Consider the following 27,793-nt stretch of genomic DNA (forward strand, 5'->3'; position numbering starts at 1 on the left):
TTACTTTTATACTGTCAAGAATTTGCATTCGCCTCTGCAATTATGATTACATCTTTCAAACTTTGCCCATAATTGATTGAAAACACTCAGCAGCATTCACGATATTGGGGGTACAGCAGTTCTGTAGGCAGCTCGCATATGCCTTTCAGCTGAACCTTTTCTGCACCTGGGTCAGCCTCCAGCTGTCAGCACTGAGATGACTTGGTGCCAGCTTTGGCTTTTACCGGCCACCAGAACCTCCTCCGCTTCGGCCAGCGCCCCCAAAGTCCCCGCCTCCGGAGACGCCCTAGGCCCCGCCCCCAGCCCTAGGCCCCGCCCCGACGTGACGGCTGGCTGCGCGCCGGCGCCGGGAGCGTGGGCTGAGCCGCGTTGCCGCGCGCCGTGCGGGCTGCGGCAACCGTCGGCCGTCGGCGCGGCTTGGGCGGTTGTCTTGGAGAAGCAAGATGGCGGCGACGGCGGCCGCGGTTGTGGCGGAGGAGGACACGGAACTGCGGGACCTGCTGGTGCAGACGCTGGAGAACAGCGGGGTCCTGAACCGCATCAAGGTTGGGCGGGAGGCCGGGGGTCCGGCGGAGGGGAGGCCGGCCGCGGGCGTCACAAAGGGGCAAGGGGCACATCCGGCGGGCCGCCCGGGCTGAGGTCCGAGCTCGCGGGCCACCTCGGGGGCGGTCCGCGCTCGGGTCGAGGGTCTCTCCCGGGGAGCTTCCGGGCCGCGCGGCGGCGAGCGGGTGGGGGGGCCCGGCCAGCCTTCGTCGGAGGAGGCCGACCGCGGCGTCCGGTGGTCGAGTCGCCCGCTACCCACTCTGGTCCCGTTCTAGGCCCGGTGGTCGAGTTGCTCCCCGCCCCTGGGTCTCCCCCGCCCCTGGCCTCTCCTGCTGGGCAGCGAGCCCCTCCCGCTGGCGGTGACGAGCGGGTGGCGGGCTGCTTCTCGGAGTGTACTTTGCAACCTTGACGCGACCGATGGGCGTCATGAGGACCGGAAATCAGGACCGCAGCCAGAGTGATGGGTGCTGCCAGTGCCAGGGGGCCAGACGGTGGGCACGGGGCCCAGAGAGCTTGCGTCCTTTCTTCGGGTTGTCTCGGGACGCCTTCTGGCCTCTCTTTGCACCTGCCTGTTGAGCGTTACCACCTTGCTAGTTTTCCTTTTGCGTTTTGAAATTTCAGCTGGTGAGCTTCTTGTCCTGAAAATGTCCTGAGATCATTTTTGTTCCTTTACCCCCGCCCCCCGCTTTTTTTCAAGGCTGAACTCCGAGCAGCTGTGTTTTTAGCGCTAGAGGAGCAAGAAAAAGTAGAGGTACGAAATCTACAAAGTTTAATGACTGTATTCGTTTATGTTTAATTTCTAATTACTTAAAAGCCACTCTAGAACACTGTTTAGAGGAGTGTATAGCCAGGGACAATTTTGAACTGAGGATTAAACTTCTTTGCTGTTGGGAGGGGGTCAAGATTATTCTCTTTTCATGTATATTTTAGAGGTTTGGAGTAATCTAAAGAAAGTTAAGGCACCACAACTCTGAGGCCAATAGTAAATCTCATAGATCTCTTTCCCTAGGGGAAATCCAGAACACCTGAAGAGACGGTTTCACAGTAAGTGGGTTTACTGCGGGACCCCTTAGAACCTTTAATATGCTAATATGCACTGTGAATCCCCACCAGGTGGGAGGAATATCGTATGCAGCTTTTCTCCAAGCTATCCAGTCACCCAGTCATTTTAAAATCATGTAGTCTTTCTTATGTCAAAGGTCCTGTCACTTCTCTCTGTATAAGTGTATTTCGTTTTTTCTCTCTACGGCACGTCCTGCCACCATCTTGAGTAAATATCCTCGAACTTGCCGTCAGCAAGCGTTACTCCATAATCAAGGCCTTCAACTTCCTCTGTGACAGATCAGCCTCTTCTCCTCCTCACTTTAGACCTAGACGCCTTGCTCCTCTTTAACGTCATGAAGGTCTTCAGTTCTTGGCTCTTCTGTGTTTTTCCAGACGTCAGTCTTCTCTTAGCTTCCTCTTGTTCTTAGCTGGTCTGGACCCCATGGTCCATATCTCAGAAATCCTCCCTACCTTGCCTTCCAGCCATACTTGATTTTGGGAAAAATCTTAAGGGTCATTTAGTTGAGCAGATTAACTCCCCTCCCCGTGTGTGTCCGTCTGCGCTGGAGCGGTCACCCCGCACTGGACTGCTCATGTTCCTGGCTGCTGGTTCCAGCCTCTGTGAGGTCCTGAGCTGGCTGACCCTGATCCTCGTCTCTGCCCAGCAGCTCCCAGTTCGCCTTCACGTTAGCCTCCTACATCACCTGTTTCCTTCACTGTTGACAGACGGTCTTGTCTCTCCCTTCACTAGATAATAGAAGCATCAGATCCTAACTTTTTTTTTTTTTTTTTTTGCGGTACGCGGGCCTCTCACCGCTGTGGCCTCTCCCGTTGCGGAGCACAGGCTCCGGACGCACAGGCTCAGCGGCCATGGCTCACGGGCCCAGCCGCTCTGCGACATGTGGGATCTTCCCGGACCGGGGCACGAACCCGTGTCCCCTGCATCGGCAGGCGGACTCCCAACCACCGCGCCACCAGGGAAGCCCCAGATCCTAACTTTTTGTGTCCTCCCCCACAATCTGTCACTCATCTCAGAAAAAGCTCCCCTGCATCTGTGTTCATCTGTTTCTCCTTCCTTCCTGCTTTAGCAGAGGCGACTCTATCTTGTCCAAGAATAATCACTTTCTCTGGTTTTACCTTCTAGGTGTTACTGTCAGTGCCTCTTCTCTAAGCTGTTATCTTTGGCCTCTCCCTTTCTGCTGGCTCTTCTGTTGAGCATGGAAACATGTTTACATCTCTCTCAAGGAGAAAGCTGATTCCCTTGACTCATGTTCTGCTTTTTAATACCTCTGCAACTTTTTTCCTCAGTTTTGAAAGACTGTGTCTGTCTTATATCTTTCCTTGTGCTCCAGGCACCCTCTAATTCATTAACATCTTAAATCCATCCCTACTACACCTAAGTAATTTCTTTTGCTGCTGTCAAGAAGGATCTCCTAATTGAGTATATCTCAGTCCTTACCTTAGCAAAAAGTAGCTCCTGTAGTAATCAGTAGTTATAGAATGGGTTTAGCCATCACTTTGTGAGTGACAGTATTTAACTTAATATCTTTGCCAAAAAATTAAACTTTAGTCTACATTTTGTAGTCGTTTGGGGATAAATGTATAACACTTAAAATATTTCTTTTTTTAACAGAACAAAACTCCTTTAGTCAATGAGAGCCTGAAAAAGTTTTTAAATACGAAAGATGGTAAGATATTTGTTGTTGTTTATTTTGTCTGTCTCTGAATTTTCAAATCTTGACTCCATTTGGGAGAAATGAGGAATTTCAGATTATTTTTTGAAGTATCTGATTCTTCTAGGTTCTCATTTTAAATTGTATATTATTGTACAACTGAGTTGCCATTAGATATCAGTGGTCATGGGAAATTGTTGGTTAAAGCCAATTTTATTGTAAAAAGCTGACTTTACTGTGAAAAGCAAAACACTCATCCCTTTATGAAATGTCACATTGTGTTACTGATAGTTCCAGACCAATGGTCCTAATGAGGAAATGGCGGAACTGAGATGTTCATCACTTAATTGTATTATTCAAGAGAAGAAATTTGCAATTTGAAACATTGAGAAACTTCTTTTCTCCCTTTACTGTGGTTATCTTACTCCCAGTGTCAGTGGGGAGGCCTCGGATTCCTGAAGACCCTCTCCTACCTTCTCTTCTGCTCTTTGCAGGCCGGCTCGTGGCTAGTCTCGTTGCCGAATTTCTTCAGTTCTTCAACCTTGATTTCACCTTGGCTGTTTTTCAACCTGAAACTAGCACAGTAAGAATGATGCTTTTTACGTCTCTCTCTGAAACTGCCTTTGATACAGCTGGGTTCATTACAAGCTGAAAGTTAGCAAAATTTGACAACTTACTTAGTTTAATCTTGCATAAAGATTATATTTTATAGTTGACTATCTTTTTCTCAAAAGCCATCTGAGCTGTCAGGTAGCTGGCATCAGTGTCCCTGCTTCACATAACTTGACAGAAGTATTGTTATAGAGTTAACTTGTTCTGCTCTAAGCCTATACCTGGTAATGGAGACTTTGAATGCAGAGACTTGGTAAAAGAAATATGTAATTCTTAAAAATGGACGTTTCATTCCTTAGAAAAATGGCCTCTTTGAGTTTAGAGATGTCTTTAAGTTCTGAAAATATTTTTCTTTAACCTCTGAAAATAACTTTTCTATATTTTGGTGCATTTATACTTCTTTATATCTTATTTCTTTCCCAGTTTCAAGGTCTCGAAGGTCGAGAGAATTTAGCCCGCGATTTAGGAATTATTGAAGCAGAAGGTACGGTGGGTGGACCCTTATTATTAGAAGTGATCAGACGCTGTCAACAGAAAGAAAAAGGGCCAACCAGCGGGGAAGTAAGTACAGTCCTATCCTTTATTACCTGTTTCTGTTTTCCAGTCATTGCCTGTCTAGTGCAGCCACGCAGATTAGTGCATACGTAATGAGTCGGGTTTAAATAAAAAGAGGTTATTCCTTCAAAACAAAAGAAGACATACTCAGAGATTGTATAAATGCACATTTTGATGAAAATTGGAGATGCGGTTGCTCTGAGGCTGCTGCTGCACCTGTCCTGGGGAGTGACACTCAGATCAGGGAGATCAGGGGCTGGGCTGTGTGGAGCCAGTCCCAGCTTCTCCACTAACTAGCCTCCGGCCTTGGTCATGCGACTCCCCTCCCCGGGTCCTCCTTTGTAGATGGGATGGTAGTCTTCCTGGCGGGTGTTGTGGAGCTTACAAGTGTGAGTTAGTACACGCGTGAGTTAGTGCATGTGAAATGCTGAGAACACTCAATTGTTGGTTGTTACTTTTACTACTATTTTTAAACATAGAAGGGCTGAATTATAGGCTAGTTAACAATTTTTTGAACTTAAAGGCTTTTTTTAACTAGGCTTAAAACTTTAAGCTGTTGATTTTGCAGTTTCTAAACATTTTCATACTTCGTTTTTTGATTAGCCATCGTCTTATCCTTTCTTTTTAGAAATCGTGCTAATGAGATTAATGGTCTGATTTCCTTTACAAACATTAGTTTTACGTAAAGATACTGTTTCATGGATGTAGACAACGTCGTGACTGTCCCAGATACCTGGTTAAATGTGTGCCTTTAGTCAGGTTGGTCTGTAGGAATGTGGAAGGTAACGGACTTTGGACTTGTGATGCTGGAGAAGAAAACTAGCTGTGGATTAGCCCACTGAACTCAGTGAAGCTTTTACCAAAGGTGCATTTTAACCCCCCCTTAAAAACCAGGTTGCTATGCCCACATCTTTTCAGTCTTTTCTATTCATGATTGCTGAATTAATTCAGCTCTTTGTCTGTTTCTTCCCTCTTTAAACATCACAGTGACTATGTAATGGCAACTAAATAATCTCCAGGTTCCTCAACTTTAAGATGCTGCATGATGTGGCACCAACCTGGCTTTCTAGCCTTATGCCTTTTTTTGAAATGTGCAACCTTGTGCTTAGGCCAGGTGGAGCTTACCCTTGAAAGTGGCTTTTGCTTTCTTGCCTTCCCCCTTTTCTCATCTATTCTCCACCTGAAGTGGTACATCCTCTCCTGTACCCAGCTGTGCAATGTTACCATCCATGTTCTCTCTCTTTTTTTTTTTTTTAGTAAATTTATTTATTTTTATTTATTTTATTTTTTGGCTGTGTTGGGTCTTTGTTGCTGCGTGCAGGCTTTCTTTACTTGCAGCGAGTGGGGGATATTCTTTGTTTCGGTTCGCAGGCTTCTCATTGTGGAGGCTTCTTTTGTTGCGGAGCACGGGCTCTAGGCACACGGGCTTCAGTAGTTGTGGCTCGCGGGCTCAGTAGTTGTGGCACACGGGCTCAGTAGTTGTGGCTCACGGGCTCTAGAGCGCAGGCTCAGTAGTTGTGGCTCATGGGCTCAGTTGCTCCACAGCATGTGGGATCTTCCTGGACCGGGGCTCGAACCTGTGTCCCCTGCATTGACAGGCAGATTCTTAACCACTGCGCCACCAGGGAAGCCCCACCATTCGTGTTCTCTTGACTCTGACTTCGGGGACGTTTTCTCTCGTTTTTACTCCCTCCCTCCTGGCAGCCCCTGTAATTTAGTGCCTCATCCTGCATAGTTGTAATAGTTACCTGTTTTTTTTTTTTAAATTTAATTTTATTATTATTTCTTTTAGACAGCAGGTTCTTATTAATTATCCATTTTATACATCATAGTGTGTACATGTCAATCCTAATCTCCCAGTTCATCCCCCCGCCCCAGTTACCTGTTTCTATGAGAGTTGCTTATATCCACGAATCACGCAGCACCAGGAGCCACTTTTGGAATGTACTCCTGTTCTTATGAGAGTTGCTAGTTGGTTTGTGCTTTTTGTTTTGAGACAGTGAAGTAAGGAAGCAAGTCAAGGGAAGGGAGAGAGAGTAGATCCTTGAGAATCGCAGGACAGTGTTAGTGTGGCGAGTTGGGAGAGCAAAGTGAGAAGGTTAAATAACTCTGGAAAGGAAGCTGGGGGGCATGTTTAAATGCGGCCTGAGCATAGCCTGTTCAAGGTGTTTGGGTGAAATACTCAACAGGTAATTAGAATCACAAATCTGTTTGCTTTGTGTTTTGGTAAAATTCGAAGAAAATCGAATGAGGATATTTATATTAATAGGAAGAAATAAAAGTGCCAATATTGTATAGTGGTTTTAAATGCTGATAGTCTGTTAAGGTATAATTGGTATGTTCATGCTTTATTTTTAAATGTTTTAATTTTAAACTGTGAAATATTTCAGGGTGCACTAGATCTATCTGATGTACATTCTCCACCAAAGTCACCAGAAGGAAAAACAAGTGCACACACTCCTCCCAGTAAGGTGAGTGGGCTGAGGCTCCACAGGGCTCTGCTTTCTGTCTCTACTCTTGTTACAAGTTTTGTTGTTGTTGAAGTGCTTTTTTGTCTTTGATGAAGTAGATATTTTAATGTTTATTTATTTATTTATTTAGAGAGTCTTCTAAAGCTTTAATAAGCTCCTTTGGGACCATGACGCAAGACAGTAGGTTTTTTAAAATGCCATGTAAATATGCTCTTAAATTTTTTTATCAACAATTTATATGTTGAGCCACATGAGATTTGGATCTCAGTACTATACTTTCCATTTTTAAAATACTGAATTTATTTAAAAAATTTTTTAATTTTTGAAAATTCTTTTGCTTTGATATTGTTGTGAATATTGTATCGTAGAAAGAAATATGCTGTTAAATAACAGAATTGTAGGATATTTGGATTCATTTGGTACATTGAGCGTTTTGTCCTTCAGTTAACAAGGAAATTTACTTTTCACTTATAAATTCCTGTAATTTGAGAATATCAGGCTCCAGAATATAGAATCGTTGTGTTGAATACTGTAGACAGGTGCCCAGATTTGGAATTGTAAATCACGATGATTTTTTTTATACTAATGAGATATTTTAAGGATTTATAAAAAGTCTATGCACTCTGGTTATATTTGTATGAGCTGTTAAAGTTAAGGCCTTCTGATTTCAGGGATTTGGGTTAACGGAGAAAAAAATTGTGTGGAACACTTGAATTTAAAATCAAGGCTCTCTGTAATAGTAGGAATGGATAGAAAGGTGGTGGTCTGGAAGGGCATCTTCCTGTGCCTGGCTGAGCACAGCACGGTGGATGAAGCAGCCCATCTTACCCAAGGGCGGGCTTGGGTCTGATTGTGTTGTGTGACTTCCTCTGACTTCTGTTTGGAGAGGTGCCATGGAGTACCTCCCAAAAGTGGCTCCTGGTGCTGTGTTATTCGTTGATACAAGTTGTGTCTTTTTAAATTAGGTGAACGTCTGGAGGGCAGCAATTGTATTGCTAGGTTCCTTGCTTTTCCAGATGCCTGGGCGTAGACACCAGTGAATGGTTTCTGTTGCTCTTTATTGCTGGTTCTTTGATTTTGTTGCTCCTTTTTATTTTTTAGATTTAGAAATCAGAGGAATGCTGTGCCTTGGGAATGAGGCTCTCACACTGCTGGTAGCTGTTCTGTTTCCCGAGGCCTAGTTAGCCTTTCCTAATAGGGTCGGTTGGTCTTGGAAGCATTTTCCCGTGATGCTCACTGGAGGCTGGAACCTGCTGTACAGGGAGAACGAGGTCGTGAGTGAATCTGAAATTCACTTCAAATTAAGTGCCAGATACAAGAGCCTTAGTAAAAAGAAAGGTTTGCTTTCTGTGAAAATATCTGGCTTTAGAGGGATTAAAATTAACCATATTCCAAACTACTTATTAATACCTATAGTATTGAGTTATTTGGAAGTTCTCTTTTTAGCATATTATTTTCTAAAGCATATTGGCAATACTAATTTTCCGCATATTGTGTCTTCAAGATAAAATGTTAATGTCTGTTTTACATATCCGTATGCTCTCTACATAAAAAGAGTTTTAATTAAGCTCTATCATGAGAATTATCAAGAGAGTCTTAAGTTTTAAGTCAGGAAATGTTGCTCTAAATGCAGAGAAGTGACGGTAACTTTTAAGGTGTCTCCAGATGGCCCCTGCTTCTGCCACCTTCCCATGGTTTTCAGCTTCACCCGGGCTCTCAGTCGGCATCCTAGGCCTGCGGGCGCAGTGAGCACTTCCGGACACCGTAGCCCATCGCTATCCCCCCTCCAGTGGGGCTGGATGGGGTCTGTTTTAAGAGAAGGCCTTCTTTTGGCAGTTAAACCGCAGTTGCCCTGTAGTCCTACAGGATCTGGATTTGGGATTCCAGCCCTTGCCCCACCCTTTTCTTGCCCGCTTTCTTCTGTCTCTGAGGTCTTTGAGTGGTTTGGGGGCTCTACGAAGGGCCTGCACATGAGGGCGCCTCATCGGTCTGGAGAGCACTAAGAGTTCCGGGAAGCTGGGGCCAAGCACAGGGTCCAGCCCGGCCCTTAGAAGCGCGCTTTGTGTCCTCCCGGGGGAGGAGAGGTAAGGCCAGGGCGGGTCCCAGAGGAAGCTGCTGAGGCGTGCAGGCTGGCTTTCTTAGCGTGCTGCTGGACGGAGCGGGAAAGGAGTGAGTCCCCACACACGGGAGCTGAGCGGGGGGCTCTGGTCCCTACGTTGAGCCCCGTGACTGTCGGACAGAGGAATTAAACGTGAGCTGAACCACTTTAGGAAGAGTGTGAAGAAAAGACTAAAACAGTGCATTTCAAAATGAAGCACATTAGTTAGAGTTTCCATTTTTAAGAAATGTTCTAATAGGAATCTGTATTGGTTTGGTATGAATTAGTTTATTTTTAAAGATTTATACTTTGTGGTAAAATGTCATTTTATTCTCATGCTCAGATACCAAGGTATAAAGGACAAGGTAAGAAGAAGCCAAGCAGGCGGAAGTCTGGTGCCAAGGTAACGCGGGAGGGCCGAGGAGGAGAGCGGCCTGGGCCGGGCCAGCCGCCGGCCTCACGCGGGCCTCCTCGGGCGCTGAGTTCCCATTGGCCTAGGGTTGCGTTTTCCTTCGAAATGTCACTTTCTTTTTTCTGTGATCAGAACATGCCAAAGTCATGGTGACGTAAAAGAAAAAGTAGTTTGACTTTCAGTTTTTATCCAGGTGAAAATCATAGTGCTGTATTTTAAAACTCTGCTCTCGGTTTTGCTTTGAGAATTCCTTGTTTTTTTAGCAACAAAAACAAGTTGAAGATACTTTCCTCTTGAATGGATGGTCACCTCTGTGTTCTTAACATTATGATTTTTATCTGAGGTAACTAGAACATCAGACTACTTTTTGGATAAGTGCCAGCCGATGAGTAAAGGCCAACCCTAGTTTCCTTCAAGACACTTCTGTTTGTGTTGAGCAGCTTGTCAGCCCCTGCATGTCTGTTAGCCTTTCTGAGCGCTGGCTCACAGCAGCCTCACGGGGGCGCGCTGTGTCACTGCCTTGCCTGCCTTTCTTCCTTCCCAAAAGATCTCAAAATTCGACTAAGCTAGTAGATGAACTGCTTATAAAATTTAAGTATTGGAGTTCTCAGAAGCATTAATTATCTGTATAGTTCTTGAACTTATTTAGAATAAGATGAAGTTATTTAACGTTCAATTCTTTGAGAATCACTAGGCCTTGTTGAGCCTAGGTTTATGTATAGATTTTTTTTCGCTAAGTTGAGGAGTTCCAAAATTAAAGGCTTCTGAAAAATTGTATTTGCTGTGTTAGCTGGCTTTGGTTCTAGTGGTTTCAATGGTAAGTTCCTGTTACTATATTTGTTCACACTCTTCTTTATGCACTACTACGTGAGAAGATGTTTTAAAATGTATTCGAGTATGTTTGAACATTTACATAGTGAAAGTCTTTGTTAAGTGCTGGGGGCAAGACAGATTTAACGTGGGTCCTCACTTAAGCAGTTTATGGTCAAATTGGAGACGTGAGACAGATCTTAAGGAAAATAATTAAGCATATAAACTAGCATGTTTTTTATAGATGTTTTAAGTCAGTTTCATGTACATTTGTAAAGTATATTTCATAACATTAAATTTTAAAAATCTTGTTGGTGTCATGAGTTTTAAAGAAGTTAAAACATTTGAAAGAAGTTGATACGTAGAACCAAAGCCACTAGGAGACACATTTCACTTTGTGTGCTGGACGCAGCGGCGGGGGCCCAGACATCGCCCTCCCTCTGCGCCGGGCAGGGCCTCACGTGCTCTGCGGGTGACTGAAGAGTCTGCACAGGCCTTATTCTGGAGCTGCAGGCTGCAAGTTGGGCCCCTTTTATTTCACGATTATATTCCTGAGCCCAAAACACTTGCTCAACAACTTGGAAACCTTCTCCCTTCTACTTCCCTGCTCTTGTTTCCGAATTGCGTCTATAAGAAGTCTGTGTTGTACCCACCATTGCCTGTCTCCAGCCCAGTAGAGGAGCCGTTAGCTCTCCCTCCCTCTGCCTTCATCTTTCGCCCTGTGCATGCAGCAGGGTCCCAGTACCCTTAATATCCTAACTTTCTTAACATCTTAATAATCCAAATCCTGAGCTGCATCTGGTCATGGGGGTTGTCCACAGCCAGGCTCCAGGGGGAGCCGTTCACAGGGTAGGTAGTGGCACCTTCGGGTGGGCAGAGCTGGGAGTGGTAGCCCAGGGCGCCCAGCAGGAAGTGTCTGTGTCTTACTGTTTCTTTTGCCTGCGGGAAGGCACAAGTATTAATTGCTCATTCAGAGACTTCTGGCTGTTTTCAGAGAAACTATATTCATATCAGAAATAAACTTTAAAAAATCAGTTACATGTATAATTGATTTGTACTTAGTATTGTAAGCCCGTTAATATGCAAAGCGAAATCTAAGGGTTTTGAACTAATTTAATTTGAGTAAAAATAAAAGTTATGTTTCTTTTTGTTATTGTTGTAGGACAATAAAGGATGCTAGAAGAGTTAGAATACAAGGTGCATAAATATTAGACGGGAGGGCATTTCTTTAACGCGTTAGACATTTTAAATGTGCATTAACACTTCCAAAGTATCATCCGTAATAATCTGTTTTGGTGTGAACCATTTTGTTGTACCAAGCATGGTGCTAGTTGTCTGAAAAAAATAAATGCGTTTTATTTATTACAACAGACTTTTGGTAGGCTCCACTAAGGTTTTTACCATTCAGTTGAAAAAACTAAATAAGGTGTTTGATGTTTTTGTTTGTTTTTGACACGAAGCTGTTTTAATCATCACATTAAATGTAGCATGGAAGGTTATCCTTTCTTTTCATAATCAATTTTTAGGTGTTTTAAGACTGATTTGTGTTGAGGTATTTTTTTGCTTCGAGTTCTTAATAAATGACGTTTCTTAATTTGTTCCTTGTTTTCAAAATTCTGAGATAAGCCCAGCTTTATGTTGATTTAGGGCATTGATGGGGATCACGTGTTGTGTACGTTGGGAGCGTGTGTTTCCTCATCTTTTGCGGTTGCCTTTGGGTTTTCGAGCTGTAGAAATGATCCCTGAAAGTATAGTCTCACCTTAGGGTTTTCTAGATGAACAAAACAGTGTTATTCTGTACACACACACCACACCACACCACACCGCACCGCACCACACCACACCACACCCCACCACACCCCACCACACCCCACCACACTGCACCCCACCCCACCCCACCACACCACCCCACCACACCACACCGCACCCCACCCCACCCCACCCCACCACACCACACCACACCACCTAAATGAAGGAATGCAGGTGGGTGAACAGGATGCCAGCACTTGGCCCATAACCCATACCTGTGCCTGGCCTTCTGCTTCAGATCCCAGACTTGTCCGCTGAGCCTGTGAGCTGGCTGCACGGGGTAGGAGAGCAGAGTGGCTGGACAGAGGGTAACCTTCAGGCCGATGTCACAGCCGGACATTGGTTCTCATGTGCATCTGTGGGAATTACAGGTTGTTTATACAGCATAGGGATAGCGTTTCTTTAGAAAAACTGAGTTTTTAGAAAGAGGGGCTTGTGTGTCTGTTTTGTGGTTTTCAAATTCCACAGTGTTTACTTTCTAGATACGTAAATTAAACCTTTAAATATATGTGTGTTACAATGGTAGTAAAACTACTTTTCTGAAGAATTCATTAGTAAGTCATGGGTCACAGACTGCCTTTGGCGGAGTCCGGGAGGGGAGCTGGGGGCTGAAGCGTGGGCGGGGAAGAGAATTGGAATTGCACAAATATTTTTGAATACTTTTGCAAAACGGGGATGTTTCTTTGGTTTTGCTGTTCCTCTGTTATGAACAGTGCAGGTTAAGCCTTTAGTTTAGAAAAACAAAATTATTTTTTCCAGGTTTTTAAGACATTCTACTGATAATTCAGTTTTGGGGTACTGGAAAATTGGTAGTTATTTCTCTGTGAAACTTCTTTATGATGCTGATTTGCTGTTAATCTAGAAATGATTGAAATCTTGAATGTGTAAGTGTACTAGTAGAAAACTAAACATACACCAGAACTTCCTTACAGTTTGGCTGTAATTTACCATAAAGCTTCTTAGCCCTGGGGTCCATCCAAGGGATTAAGTGACTGCTGTAGTGCTGTGCAGTAGGCCTCCTCCTGATCTGGACAGACAAGACTTTGTTATGTTTTATTATACTTACCTCTTAGCTCCTAGGGCAGCTGTAACAAAGCCTCACAAGGTTGGTAGCTCAAATCAGCGGAGGTTTACTGCCACACGGCTCTGGAGGCCGGAAGTCTGGGATCAAGGTGTCTGCGGGACTGCCTCCTTCTGAGGCTGGGACTCTGTTCCCGGCCGCCCTCCTGGCTTCTCGCAGCTCGCAGCAGTCCTCGGTGCTCCTTGGCTTGTAGACACATCGCTCCAGTCTCTGCCATCATGTTGACGGGGCTTTCTCCCTGTGTGTGCCTGTCCTCTCTTGTTGGGACACCAGGCGTATTGAGTTAGGGGCCTGCCTGCCTCCACTGTGCCCTCCCCTTAACTGGTTACATCTGTAGTGACCCTACTTGTAAATGACTGCACGTTCTGAAGTACTGGGTGTTAGGACGTCAGCTTACCTTTTGTGGGGGATGCAGTTTAACCCATAATAACCTCCAAGGCTTCTGAGGTTGTCCAGGGAATGAATTCTAAGGCCTTGTCATGGGAAGTTTTTTTTTTTGGTTGCATTTCTTTATTTTAAACAATTCTTAATCTTAGCTGTTTAGATTTATCCTGAGTCTTAATTTGTCCACATCTAGGTGATAGAGACTCAATTAACTGAAGTTTATGTGTATGAGACTTGTCTTAAGCCATGATAAAAGATTTTTAACCAGATCCCAGTCTGTTTCCATTTCAGTTGTAAGAAATAGACCTTATTTTCACCAGACCAATTCTTCTTCCTGTGTTCTCAATATCAGTTGATAGTCTCCAAAACTGAAACAGGGAGCCATTCTTAAATTTCACTCCTCTCGCAGTTCCCATATTAAATCCATTACCAAGTCCTGCTAACTTAACTTGTATATACTTGTCTGAACTGTCCCGTCTAATTAATCCTTATTCCAGCTGTCAGTTTCCTCATATGCAAAATGGGATGATATTGTGTAATTCTTGTCAGCATTATTATGCCAGCTTTACAGATAAAGAAATTGAAGCATAGGGAGATCAGGGCCTTGTGTAAAGTTACATAGAAGAGTTGGGATTTACGCACAGCATCCAGCTGCTTCTACAGCTCTAGTTAAATCCCTTGTACCTTTTTTTGGGTTACTCAAACAGCCTCCTAACTGTTCTCCTCTTTTAAGAGTTTTGGCTCTTCACGTTTGTTTTTTTACGTAGTCACGTGATCTTTCTAATATGCAAACATGACTCCTCTGTGAAATATCTCTGTGATCTGGGACCTGTCTTGCTTTATTCTGCTGAGCCTTGCTTTAAGTTCACACTTTAGCAATTCTGAGCTCTCTGTGTCTCTTGGTGCATATCTGTTGTTTCTCAATTTTGTGCCTTTGCTCTAGCTAATCCACTGCCTAGAATACCCTGTCCTTAACTCCTGTCTTCAAAGTTCTATTTATTTTTAAAACTCAGCTTAGACATCTTTACCTCCAAGAAGACATTTTAATGCTTCCTTTTTTCTAAGTTTGTATTTGGTGTCTCTCTGTACCCCATGTGTATCTCCATTATTAAACTTACCATTTAAAAATCTAAAAAAAAAAAAGATAAATAGATCCCAGGGTATATGCATCGTGAGTTGATCTGTTGTTGCTCAGAAAATTTGGACTTCCTCCATGAAAATTGCTCTTAAAGTTTTGCAGTACTTTTGTTTCAATCTGCAGAATGTTTTGATAAATGCTTCTCCTCCTGTGGATTTTTTTTTAATAGTAAAAAATATTTGGAATTAAGTTTAGTGAATTCATTAGTAACCCGGTTAGGTAATGGTCTTTTTGATAAAAAATGAGCCATAGTTACAAAGTAAATGACACATTCCTATGTGACTTAGAAATTGATTTTGACAGCGCTTCCAAAGCAGATTGAGTGTTTTTAAAGTTTAATTTTACTCCATAGATAAATAGAACTATAATTTTAAAACAAATTATTATTTTAAAAAATATGTATTATGTTGAACATCATAATGTGCTACTCCATGAAACTTGTCTTCCTAAAACTAGTCTTTTGTTTCATAGCAAGACTAAAACCTGTCAAAAATAATCATGGATATATATTGGTTATTAAGTTCAGATAGTTCATTATATGGACTTAAATTATGTTGCTGTGAATTCATGGGGAAGAAAGACTTTGTTGGAATAATTATTGTTTCCTGTAATGTGCTTTACATTTGTATTTGTCCGTTTCATGTCAGGTGTCCTTTTGAATTTTCTCAGGGATGTTTTGAAGGAGACAGTCTTTCACTGTCTTAGTATCTGTAATCATAAATGTGTTTAAACAGCACAAGAATGCAGGGTATTTATTTCCAAATGCATATTCCTTTGAAAAGATATAAATCAATTTTTAAAACACTTATAAATCAGAAATTATAATGGCATGAATATACTTAAGAAATACATAGGTGGATGGTGGTTCTCTAAAATTGATAATAATAGGAAAACTTCAAGAAAGTTATTGGGAAATTTGAAAAAGTGTCTGCTTCTTTGAAAATATCCTATGTTGTCTAAAAGGGTGATAACTTGGTATTTATTTCTCCAGACATCTCTTTTTACAACCATTGATGTGTCTATGTTAATAACGTACGGAATGTATAGCTCTATACAAGGCCCTAAAAATTGTGTAGCATATATCTTACCTTCTGTCGACTAATCATGGCCTCTAATTAGTGTAAAACTATAAATGTGTGTCTTACTGCACAGCACCTTCTGTCTGTGCACAGACTGAAAGTGCAGGCATCCTCAGTGTGTCCTTGAGTAATTCCTAACCCGCATTATTACCACCTTTCCCCAGCTGCCCGTCCCTTTTTCCTTACCTCCTAGTAATAATTTGACTTGGAAAAGACTACTGCGGTTCAATTCTTGAGGAAACTCATGCCTGAGAACATAAAATTCCTTAACATTATATAGTTGGTAGTAGAGTATGGACTCCATTACACATTCCACGTTTCAGGAGAGTACTCGTCTCACACACTGTGGCGTCTTACTCAGCACTGCTCTCTGTAGTGTGAAGGCTGAATCTTGGGAAACTGTCATTTTTAACCCATAAAAACGACAGTTTCATATGACTCAACCTAATAGCAGAGCATAAGGCATTAGAGCTAACCTCTGGAATCAGACTTTGATATCAGACGCCTTTACTCCCCGGCTTGGCAAGTGACTGCAGTGTCTCTACCTCTCCTTTTCCATTTCTGCAGAGAAAACAGAACCTGCCCCACGCACCATAAGGTTATTTTGAGGATTAAAATGAGGTAACACATGGGAAGCATTTGAAGACTTTCCATAAATGTTAGCTACTTTTATTATTACTATCATGATATTTTGGTTTTGTTGTTATTATTTTTATTGTTGTTGACATAGAAATGTCTAAAGATAAAAAGAAATCTGACCAAGGATAGAATAAAATTAGGTTGTGAGGGTTAGGGCTACCTGAAAACAAGAAAATACAGTGTGCAGTATATTTTTGCTAACATCACCAAATCAGTAGGACAGGAGTAAAAATGCTTGAGAATTTTGTACATTGGTTTCAGATATATAGAAACATATGCATCAATACATGCATCCATGGACGTTTAAGGGAGGTGTGGAATAGGGAGTTACTCAGAAAGTCTGAATTAAGACCAGTGATAAAACTAGCAAAACTTTACTTTAGAAATGTGAACGGTAAAGGCGGCATCTTTCACCTGATGTCCACTGTATTTGGCACTGGATGGAAAACTGCTGGTTTTGTTGACGACCACTTTGTTTTAATGCTTGGTTCATTTATGTGATGAACTGATGATAATGAACTAATCTTCCTTATCTCCTTTATTAGTAATGCTTTTAATTTGCGAGTTGGAAACATATTAAGGTAATTTATGAAGCAGTGATATATATGTAAGAGGAAATGGGAAAATTTGTTTATAAATGGGCTAGGTAAAGGTATTTCCATTTAGGGAGGGAGGAGAGGAATAGTACAAACATGTTTGACGTTTTTCCCCTTCAAAAGTTAGTTATGCTCTGAAGCCTAGGGATGAACTGGTAGGTCCGGGGGGGTCCCACTGCACCTCATGCAGTTGCAAGACCCCACGTGTGTATGCGCGTGCACACACAGAATTGCGTATGTTCACGTGACTTTTTATTATTTAAGATGTCTTATTAAAGTTTTATTTCGCCAAGGAGACCTTTTCTCTTTTCCTAGAAGGCCAGCAATGATGCTTGTCAGAGTGATTCCAGTATCTCATCACCAGAACCAAAGAGCAAAAGCAGTCCTCACTTACTGGCCCACGAAGCAAAAATCGGATCCTTGTTAAGCAACAAAAGTCTAGATGTCAAAGACAAAGCTGGTCCTTGTCCAGTTGAAGATGATATGGAAGGAGATTCTTTCTTTGATGATCCCATTCCTAAACCAGAAAAAACCTATGGTTGGTGAGTAACCTGTGCTTTTATATTATCAGACTAGCGGCTTAAAAATAGAGTTTCTAAATGTTTTATGTTTAAGAAGTAATGAGCTACCAATGGTTCTGTAATTATTGAATTCGTAAGTCTGATTTTGTGTCTTTAAAGCCTTCTATGTAGTAAAACAGTTCCAAGTTTTGAAGGACCTAGATGTTTATGATTTCAGCAGGTAGGTCTGTACTGAGTGCCTGCCGTATGCCAGGTACCGTTTCAGGTACAGGTGCAACAGTGATGAAACAGGCAGAATCTCTGCTTCCGGGAGCTCATACTCTGGACGGCAGCAGCAATAAGTTAAGAGTCCCTAGGTGCCGTGTCGTGTAGATGCAGCCCGTGTTACAGGAACTGAGAGAACGGAACGGCAGAGGGCGGGAGTGTGGGTGTGGAGGGCGGCCGGTTCTCAGTAGCTGTCGGAGAAGGCCTCACCTCAAGGGCGAGCTTACGGAGGGGAGAGCAGGCCAGGTGTTGAGCTGGGCTTCTGGAGCCCTGCACAGGCAGAGGTGTGTGGTGTGGCGGGTCCGAGGACCTGCGGCGAAGGAGCTTGCAGGAGGTGGAGTCGGGCCAGGGGCCGGGGCGACCGCAGGGCTTGGCTTGACCCCGAGGGGCCCGGAAGCCCTGGGGCTGTGAGCAGCAGCGTGACCGGTCCGACTTGCGCTGTGACAGGGCCACCTGGCTGCTGGGTCTCCGGGCGGGAAGCTGTTGGGGTTATCCAGGTGAGAGGTGATGGTGGAAGTGGTGAGGAATAGGCGGTTTGGCATGTACTTTGAGTTTGGATCCAAAAGGATTTGCTGATAAGTGTGCGAGAGGAAAAGCACTATCAAGGGCAGCTCCGGAGTTCCCAGGCTGAGTAACTAGGCGTTGGAAATGCATCGATCCGGGGGAAGAGCAGGGGGAGCGAGGCTGGATGGCACAGGTGGGCCGCGCGGCGGTCCGGAGCTCACCCTCGACCAGCGAGTTCGAGAAGGTCGGCCATGGAAAGGTGAAGCCTGTTTTCGGGTGTGGGTGTGGGTGTGGGCATTCAGGGAGAGGTCCGGGCTAGAGGTGACAGTTAGGGAGTCATCAGTCTTGGCTGAGGTCGCAGCCGGGAGACTGGAAGAGGTCACCAAGGAAGGGGCACTGCAGCGGGAAGGGGACCCAGAGAACCGGAGAGAGAGGCGTCCTTGGAGGAGGGGGCCCGAGTGAGCCGCTGAGTTAAGTTCTGCTGAAAGTCACCCTTTGCACTTGGCCCCACGGAGCCCCGATGCCCCTCACGGGCGGCCCCGTCGGGTGGGGCTGGGGCAGTGTTACAGGGTTAGCGTGGGTTCAAGAAAGCCTGAGACGAGAGGACTGTATGCGGCAGAGCGATTTCCGGATGAGTTTTCCTGTACAGGGTGCAGAGGATGCGCGGTGGCTGGAGGGCGGGCATGTGGGGCCAGAAACGTTAAACTGCGAAGAACAGTAGCACGTACGTGTGTTGATGAGAACAACCCGGTTTTAAAGAGGAAAGATGAAAGAAGTAAGAGCGGGAGAGGGGAATTCCTGGAGTGCTGCGCCTCCGAGCCGGCGCCGGAGGAGGTGAGAGGGCGCCGGGCCGGAGGGCGAGCCTGCGGGCTGCTGGGCACTGCTCCGCGTCCGCTGCAGGCTGGCGGTCAGGGCTGTGTGCTGAGGTCAGCTGGTGGCGTCATTTGCGGCCCGCTCTGCAGGGCCACGTCTGGGCTGTTGTCGTGCTGTGCTCGTCCGCTCCTGCGCTGTCCCTTGGCTGCATCTCTGGGCCGCGGAAGGGGCTTCCGATAAAATCCCAGACAGTGAAGCCGATGAAGGGGAGCAGTTTAATTTGTGAGACATCACACACAGTTCTAGAGAGAGGTGGTAACTTCCTGCATGAATCTGCAGCGATGCATGAATCTGCAGTGATTCTTAGGCTGTTTTGCCTTGCCAGGTATACTTCATGATTTTGAATCTGTGAAATGTATATTCTTTATTTCCCGGCTCCTGTGTTGCCTATAAGATATATTCAAGCTGCTTATGTTTTAATGGCAGAATGTAAGAATCCCATTTAACTGTACGCTTGTTTCTTGCTAGGAGAAGTGAACCTGGTAAGCAAGTAGGAAGCCTTGCATCGCTCTCGGACACCCCCCCCTTAAAAAGTGGACTCAGCTCCCTTCCTGGAGCTCCCTCATTGAAAGACTCTGAAAGTGAGTGTCTTGAAGTCCCTAGGTTTGCTGACTGAAGCCGTGGACTTTGAATGCTGATGATATTTTTTTCTCTAATTAAGTAGTGTATGATCATTGTTTATTTTTTTCAGAAAAATACATGTAAAATCATAAAAATAGCCCATAATTTTACTACTCAGTGATATTTTCTGTTAATATTTTATTTTTAAAATTTCTTTTGAGCGTGGTCATATTCTCTATATTGTTTTGTATTCTGCTTTTCCTATGCCATGGAAATATTTTTAGGAAATTGACTTTTTAACCATCTTCTATAATAAATAGACATTATAATTTTTAAGCCATCTCTCTTTTTTGGACATTTAAATTGACTTATGTAGGATTTACTTACAATTAATTTTTAAAGCTTTGTTTCATAGATTCTGTAGATAGCACAGTAATCATCGTAAGAATGTTAAAATACTATTCTCCCTTTAGGGTTTGGATCAGATGTATATCTTTTTATATGCAGCAGAGGTAGGGATTGTTAGCTAGACATGGAATGGCGCTGCTACGGCACACAGACGGTGACAAGACCAAGGATTTAAAAAGCAAAGCCTTAAACATGTAATCATGCAGATGAGCTTTGTATACTATATCATAGTAAATACAGGATTTAATTGGCAGAGTGTTTACAATATAAATGTGCCTCGTTGAGTAGATCTTTATTAGGAAATTGCTGTGGGGTTTTGCATAATCTTGTAGTACTTACTAACCGTTTTGTGTTACGTGATACCACTATAGTAGGGTTTCCCAGGGCATGTAAAGTACACTAGCCATGAGTCTGTTAGTTCGGCCCAGTTTCCCTCTTTTTCTCCTCTCCCACGGTGTTGTCACCTTCAGTGAAGGAATCCGGAAGTCATGATCATGTCACTCTTCACACTGACTAGGAAATGATGATTTAGAGAGGGCATTGAGAACTGGGGACTGAAGAAGTAAAAACCAATGAGGAGATAAGTTTGGTAAATGAAATAGCGATTAACTTGAAGCAAAATTTAGAAGTTCAAAGGAAAAATAAAACTGATGAGAATAATTAACTGTAGTCCGTGAATTCATACCCAGTAGGGCTTTTTATAGAAGGCTGATATCTGATAGTTGGGTAGAAAATGATTCTGATGGTCAGGTTCCAATAAAGAGTAGTATGGCTACAAAAAGGATATGTAATAGTGTGGTGAAAAAAGGGATGTGTGATACATAGTGTAAGCATATGATATTGTGTAATGCATAATAATGCATAATGCAGTGTAATCACAGTTTCTAATTTTCTTCTTAGCTTTCGGTTATGATGTATCAACAAACTGTACTGCAAAAAAAAAGTTGACATGGTTTAGAGACTATTATATTCTAAAAGTCAATTTAATGTGAATATTTTTTTCTGTTCACAGGTAAAAGGGGAAACACAATTTTGAAAGATCTTAAATTGGTCAATGATAAAATTGGATCACTTGGTTTAGGTAAGTAGATTTCCAGTTTCAGTATTGACTGCTTTAAGGCGATTATTATTATTATTATTATTTTTGCGGTACACGGGCCTCTCACTGTTGTGGCCTCTCCTGTTGCGGAGCACAGGCTCCAGACGCGCAGGCTCAGCGGCCATGGCTCACGGGCCCAGCTGCTCTGCGGCATGTGGGATCCTTCCGGACCGGGGCATGAAGCCGTGTCCCCTGCATCGGCAGGCACTCTCAACCACTGCGCCACCAGGGAAGGCCTAAGGCGATTATTTTTTTAGAATAAAATCTTAAATGAAGTGTCAGTCAACCTACCGTGAGCACCTCGTGCACAGACAGTTGGATGGTTTTTATGTATCCAGGGTTACTCTGTCGGCCAGGGGTGGAGGGAGTAGTAACCACAGCAGATGCTGTCCTTGTGAGGTTTAAACCTAGCAGGAAGATGGGTGTTAACAGGTGCCTTGGGCTTCCCTGGTGGTGCAGTGGCTGAGAGTCCGCCTGCCAGTGCAGGGGACACGGGTTCGTGCCCCAGTCTGGGAAGATCCCACATGCCGTGGAGCGGCTGGGTCCATGAGCCATGGCCGCTGAGCCTGCACGTCCGGAGCCTGTGCTCTGCAATGGCAGAGGCCACAACGGTGGGATGCCTGCGTACCGCAAAAAACAAACAAACAAACAAAAAACAGGTGCCTTACGGGTACTTTGAGTGTTAGAAGAGTCAGGCCACAGCCTTACGGAAGCGGGTAGTAGTGTGACTTAGCCTAGCCTTGGCGATGGGGGAGCCTCTCCCAGGAAGTGACTGCTCTGCGAGACCTGCTGGAGCAGGCAGAGGGGAGAGCCTGACGTTCGGACCGCGAGCGCAGTGCGTGCCGCGCAGTGCGTGCCGAGGGAGAGGCGCTTCCCTGGGGCTGGCGGAACGTGGTCCAGGCCCCAGGGAGTCAGTCTGATGGGGATGGACGTGTAACAGGAACTCTGGGGTGTTGTGCCCCGTCCTGTGGCCTGGAGCAGCAGCGGGAGCGGTACTCCTGCAGCAGGAGAAGCCTCCAAGTGCCCCGGGCCACTTGTGGGCACCGTCCTGCCCTCAGAACCTTGACGCTTCTGGAATAAGGCTTTAGAGCACAGTTTAGCTTGGGAGACAAAAATATTAGTCAAAGGCACTCATGTTCACAGACAGGCGCTTCACATGTTTAAAGCACGAGTTGGCAAACTCTTTCTGTAAAGGGACAGAATGGGTATTTTAGGCTTTGTGGGCCACACGTAGTCTCTGAGTATTCTTTGTATTTTTACAATCATTGAAAAATGTAAAAGCCATTCCTAACTTGCAGGCTGTACAAAAACAGGTTGTGGGCAGATTTGGCCTGCAGGACAGGCTTGTATGTGTGACCAGGAAGTCAGAGGCTAATGTTAGGCTCCAGCCCATTATTCAGTGACTATTTTGTCCTTGAATTGGCTACAGAAGCCGGAGGAAGGTGGGGGAGTGGTTAGTTTCCCCCAAATCCAAACTGCCGCCCAGCTGTTCTTTTTAATGATGCCATATAATTCAGTAGTGTAGTTTTTGAAGGAAATGTGTGTCTAATTGTACATAAATTGTGAGGTGTGTTTATATAAATAATAACATATATATCTTTTCTTCAACTTACCAGGGACTGGAGAGGAAGATGACTATGTTGATGATTTTAATAGGTAAGAACAGTGGTGGAAAAGAAATGCGTGAATTGTGAACAATTTCGGAACAGGGAAGTGTGACAGGATTACACTGGTGCTGATTTTAGTCTTTGATTCTCTTGTTCGTATTGATTGAAGGTGAATGGAAGATAGTTAATCCAGAATTATACATTGGACTTTGAAGCATGTTTTTGAGTTTACGTTAGAATAAGAACATCTATATTATGTGCAGGGAACTTGATAAGAATAAGAAAAGGAGATAACATTGAAGGATTGACTCAGAAGCCAGCAGAAGCCGTTAGGCCACTGGTTGCTCAGTGCTTTCGTTCTCCCCTTTCTGATCTCAGTGGTGGGAATTGTCTACATTCGGCTTAAACAAATTGCCCTCTCAAGTTGTTTTTCTGATTCACGTGACATTTCTTAATATTTTGTTTCAGGTAATTTTTTTATGTATGTAAAGAAAATATAACCTGTGACTTGGCTAATAATTAATTTGGAAGTAACATTTGTTGTAGATATGATTAGAAATTTTAAATCAGAGTTTGAGAATTTTATGTAACTGGTAGTTTTTTTCCCCCAATTTAGAATTTGTGTTTACTTTCTAACATATTATACAGTTTTTTGAGAGATGAAATTTTAAAAATCTGGGTTTGCTTCTTTCATGCCATTGTGACCATAGTCACTATTATGAAGCTTAGTGTTCTCATCTGGTAAGTGGACTGGACTATTCCTGTGCCCTTGCTAAGTTATTTTAAGGCTCAAGTGAGATGAGATGTATGGAATTAATGATGTGTAATAGTTTATTCTATTTTATTTAAAGAATTAAAATAATTACGTGAAAGATTGAAGAATGCTAGTTACTCTCTCTAAATGTTTATATTCAAAGTTCTTATTTTTCTTTTTTTTTCCCCTGAAATTAGTACCAGCCATCGCTCAGAAAAAAGTGAGCTAAGTATTGGTGAAGAGATAGAGGAAGACCTCTCTGTGGAAATAGATGACGTCAATACCAGTGATAAAGTATGATGTTGTGCTTCTCCCATGGAGTGCTATCTGTGCCTGTTGCCTTGAGTTACTGTAAAGCTTCAAAACTTTATACTTTTTGCAGGGCAGGAATAGAAAGGCAGACTTAGAGAACAGATGTGGGACACAGGAGGGGAAGGGGGGAGGGTGGGATGAATTGGGAGATTAGGTTTGACATAAATACACTAGCATGTGTTAAATAGATATCTAGTGGGAACCTGCTGTATAGCACAGGGAGCTCAGCTCGGTGCTCTGTGATGGCCTAGATGGGTGGGATGGGGGGCGGGGAGGGAGGTCTAAGCGGGAGGGGATGTGTGTACGCGTATGGCTGATTCACTTTGCTGTGCGGCAGAAACTAACACAACATTGTGAAGCAATTATACGCCAATAAAAAAAAAATTATACTAACTAGGAGAAAAGCAGTTGAAAATTCCGTAAAGTTTATGACGGAGTTTCCTGGTCCAAATCTAAAAAGAATGTCTGTAATGAATGTGTAAAATTGTTTTCATTTGTCGCCTGCTTTGTTAACTGAGTGCTTGTGAAATGCTGGCGTGTTATTACTGGGGCTTCAATTGCTGTGGGTGTAACTGGCCATGGTGGGTCAGGATCAGAGTCAGAATCAACCACCTCAGGGTGTAGACACTAGGTAGGAGGTCCTTTTCAGAGACGTCAGTATCGAAGGTTTGTGTGTATATAAGAGCCCTGTGAATGCAGGAGCTGAAGCAGAGACTGGGGTGTGGAGTGTTTGTGAGGTCTGAGCAGGCAGGGAGACAAGACAGCAGAAACGGGGAGTCAGGGTGTGAAATTAGGAGTGCATTTTGGAGATCACATTTGACCTTTTATTAGACAGAGAGCAGATACTTAGGTGTGTGATAGATCTGAGATGTAAGGTAGCATCTCAGGATCAGATATCAGTGCCCCCGGTAAACTGTGGGTGAGTCTGCCTTTGAGGTTGTAGGTCGCTACAGCCTGGAGGTGAACATTGCTTTCCAGAATAAGGAAGGGCTCTCCAAGTGCTTGTGACTGTCAAGGACTATCATGTAGGGAGAAGGCCTTTGAGAGAAGCAGCATTTTATAGTGAATCTGGGCCCGCGTTCCTATTCTTTTATGTATGTGCTTTCTCAGGCGAGCTGCATCCTTTGATCCTCAGTTTCTTTATTCGTGAGATGGAGGTGTCAATGCCTCCCTCGTAGGCTTGTTCTGAAGGTTAAGTCATAATATATAACGTGCCTTCTCTAATTCCTGATACGGTATAAGTTTGTAATAATTTGTCTTTCTCTTTTTACCTTATGTCATCCTAAAGAGGCCTGAAAATGTTGCTTTAAAGTTACGAAAAGAACTACAGACAGATTATTTTAACAGCCAGTCTTCTTGTTAATGTAGAGTTCAACTGTTAGCTCAGCTTTCAAAAAAATTTCAGAAAAGGAAGAAGAAAGTGAGGACAAGGACTTCTGACTATGCAGCAGTTTGTAGAGTATAAGATAGTATTTAAGTTATAGCAATAGATGTTAAACATTATTTAAGACTCTGCTTGCATCCTGACACTAATTCTTTTCTTTCTTTTGAACAACAAAGCTTGATGACCTGACACAGGACCTAACTGTGTCCCAGCTCAGTGATGTTGCGGATTATCTGGAAGATGTTGCCTAGGCTATGAAAGAAGGAAGTATTCTAATCAGCAAAGGACAAAGGACTCTGATCAGTTCTTTTTTTTTTTTTTTTCTCCTGGACAATCACTCTTTGCTGAAATGTCTGCTCCCTGTTGGTGCCTTGTGTTTCAAAAAGATTACAGATATTTAAAAAAATTAACTTTTGGGCTTCCATGGTGGCGCAGTGGTTGAGAGTCCGCCTGCTGATGCAGGGGACACGGGTTCGTGCCCCGGTCTGGCAAGATACCACGTGCCGCGGAGCGGCTGGGCCCGTGAGCCATGGCCGCTGAGCTTGCGCGTCCGGAGCCTGTGCTCCGCAATGGGAGAGGCCACAGCAGTGACAGGCCAGTGTACCGCAAAAAAAAAAAAATTAACTTTTCATTATACTAAACAAAATACTCTTATTTGAGACCATGTGTGGAAGATTCAGTATTCTTAATTTGGTTTAGCTATGTGCTTCTCTATGGAAGTTGATTACGCTCAAATTCACTACAAGGAGCGAGCCTGTGAAATGCCAGTATTAAGCGCATAACGAAGGTGCCAGTAAAGCCGTAGGTTCCCAAAGCTCCGCGTGTCCGCCTGTGGGGCAGCCGCCTGCGGTCAGGCACTTCGGCAGCAGGTGGTTCTGCAGGTAGTTGGCAGGTGGCCTGGAAAATCTGCAGTCCTGAAGCCCATCACTGTAAGTTACATTTGATAGGTTGACTTTATTTTATATTTCCTTCCATTTGGAAGGTTTGTTAGAGCATTAAGGTTATATAAAATACTCATGTGTGTGCTACTTAGTTTTGCTTGTTTTAAAGATTAAAATCCAGATGTGGTTATGACTTTTGATTCATGGAATTGTCTCTGATAGCACTTGCAGTCGCCGCGCTATGTCCATGTAAGAAGCTTTATTCACAGGTTCTCCTTGTCATAGTTATAATTTATTATTTGTAAAGATGCCTTGAAGCATATTAAATACCAAAATGCATCTGAAACCATTAAGCAATGCTTTTATTTCAGATCTGTAAGTTGGTTATATTAAAATCCAAATTGGACTGTAACAGTAGTAATGGCCTAAGACCATATCCAGTTTGACAAGCTTTGTACACTGTACATAGTTTCATTGTAACCCTTAAAAGTTGAGCCAGTGATAGAATTTCAGGCAGTCTCGTTTACATTCTATCCATTGTGCTGCTATTTATGTAGGTTGCTGACATTACTGATCCTGAAGTATTAAAAAGAACAATTGGAAGTGATGCGTGCATGTTCACATTGATGTAAGTAAAGCTGTGATTGTGTTAAATTTTGTACTTTTGAATTTCAGTTAAATTAAAGCTTTTTATTGTCACCTTTATTAATAAAAGGAGCAAATTAGACCTAATTCATTGATCTCAAGAAGTGAACGGACTTTGTGGTTTCTATGATGTTAGTGTTTCATTGCATACGAGTCTAAACATTACAGAAATACTTACTAGGCTCCGAAATGTAAAGGGAAATGATAATGTATGGATCAAGGTTATGTGACATTAGAATCTGATTTTATACAATTTAAGTGAAGCTGAGCCACGAACACCAAGAGGAAGCAGGACAGGATGTGGGCCGGGGCAGCCTGGGAGCCGCTCTGCCAAGCTGCCCTCAGTTTGTGGGCCGTGTGATCTCGGTCTCGGTCAGGCTTTTTGTTTCGTGTGAGGAAATAGCACTGCATGAAGATGCAGTCTGTTGCTAAAAGCCCCCCAGTGCGCTCGCTGTAAAATGTATTTCCTTGGATGTCATCTCTGTAAAAAGTCGTTTTCTATAAAGCTTGTGGTTCCGTTCTGGCCCTCTGGAACCTGTGTCAAACGTGTGATTTATTTTTTATATTATTTTATAGGAGCTAGATTTCTGTGCAATGATTTGAAATCATTTCAATGGAACGATCATCGGGGTGTGGCGCTTTAATTTTGCAGAAAACTTCTGAATAGCAGCATCTGAAATTTGTCATTTTTCTGCTACCCACAGAATCTGATCTTTTTATAGTATCTGGGAGGATGGGGAGAAAAAGGCCAAATATGAGACTCCCTCTGTCATCAGCAATACATACATCTGATCAGATAGTTTTAATAGCTTAAAATTCAGCTATGAAAAAGCTCTGTTTCTACATGTGTCCCTTGATTAGATAGAAGGTTTTGAGTGTGATTAGCGTTTTCTTTTTGTTGAGAAGTACATGTTGAAATATTAACCCAGGAAATAACATTTTTATGGTAAAACCTGTATTGTACAGTGGAGTGTTTCAAATGTTTCTTTGCTTGTCGGATGTCAATAAAAGTCTCGTTTTATTGATGATGACTAAA

The 27,793-nt window shown here is 43.4% G+C and overlaps 1 protein-coding gene across 6 annotated transcripts; it reads left to right on the top strand.

The window, feature by feature from the left end:
- Positions 1–353: 353 nt before the first annotated feature.
- On the top strand, positions 354–27,793 carry CEP43 (centrosomal protein 43). Of its 6 annotated transcripts, none has more exons than XR_014017245.1 (14): positions 354–545; positions 1,241–1,294; positions 3,221–3,275; positions 3,755–3,843; positions 4,296–4,433; positions 6,818–6,898; positions 9,340–9,399; positions 17,260–17,486; positions 19,575–19,687; positions 21,088–21,156; positions 22,791–22,830; positions 23,733–23,829; positions 25,408–26,740; positions 27,334–27,793. XR_014017245.1 is itself a non-coding variant. In XM_081251431.1 (13 exons), the coding sequence occupies exons 1-13, from the start codon at positions 444–446 to the stop codon at positions 25,480–25,482; spliced, it is 1,200 nt and encodes a 399-aa protein (XP_081107557.1). In that variant the 5' UTR covers positions 354–443; the 3' UTR covers positions 25,483–27,793. The 6 variants fall into 6 exon arrangements, 4 of the variants coding, with proteins under 4 accessions (XP_081107557.1, XP_081107558.1, XP_081107559.1 ...); XR_014017246.1 differs by having other exon boundaries at positions 25,408–26,160; positions 26,670–27,793; XM_081251431.1 differs by having other exon boundaries at positions 25,408–27,793.

The sequence above is a fragment of the Mesoplodon bidens genome (genome assembly GCF_964165515.1).
Source record: "Mesoplodon bidens genome assembly, chromosome: 12".
Classification (NCBI taxonomy): Eukaryota; Metazoa; Chordata; class Mammalia; order Artiodactyla; family Ziphiidae; genus Mesoplodon; species Mesoplodon bidens.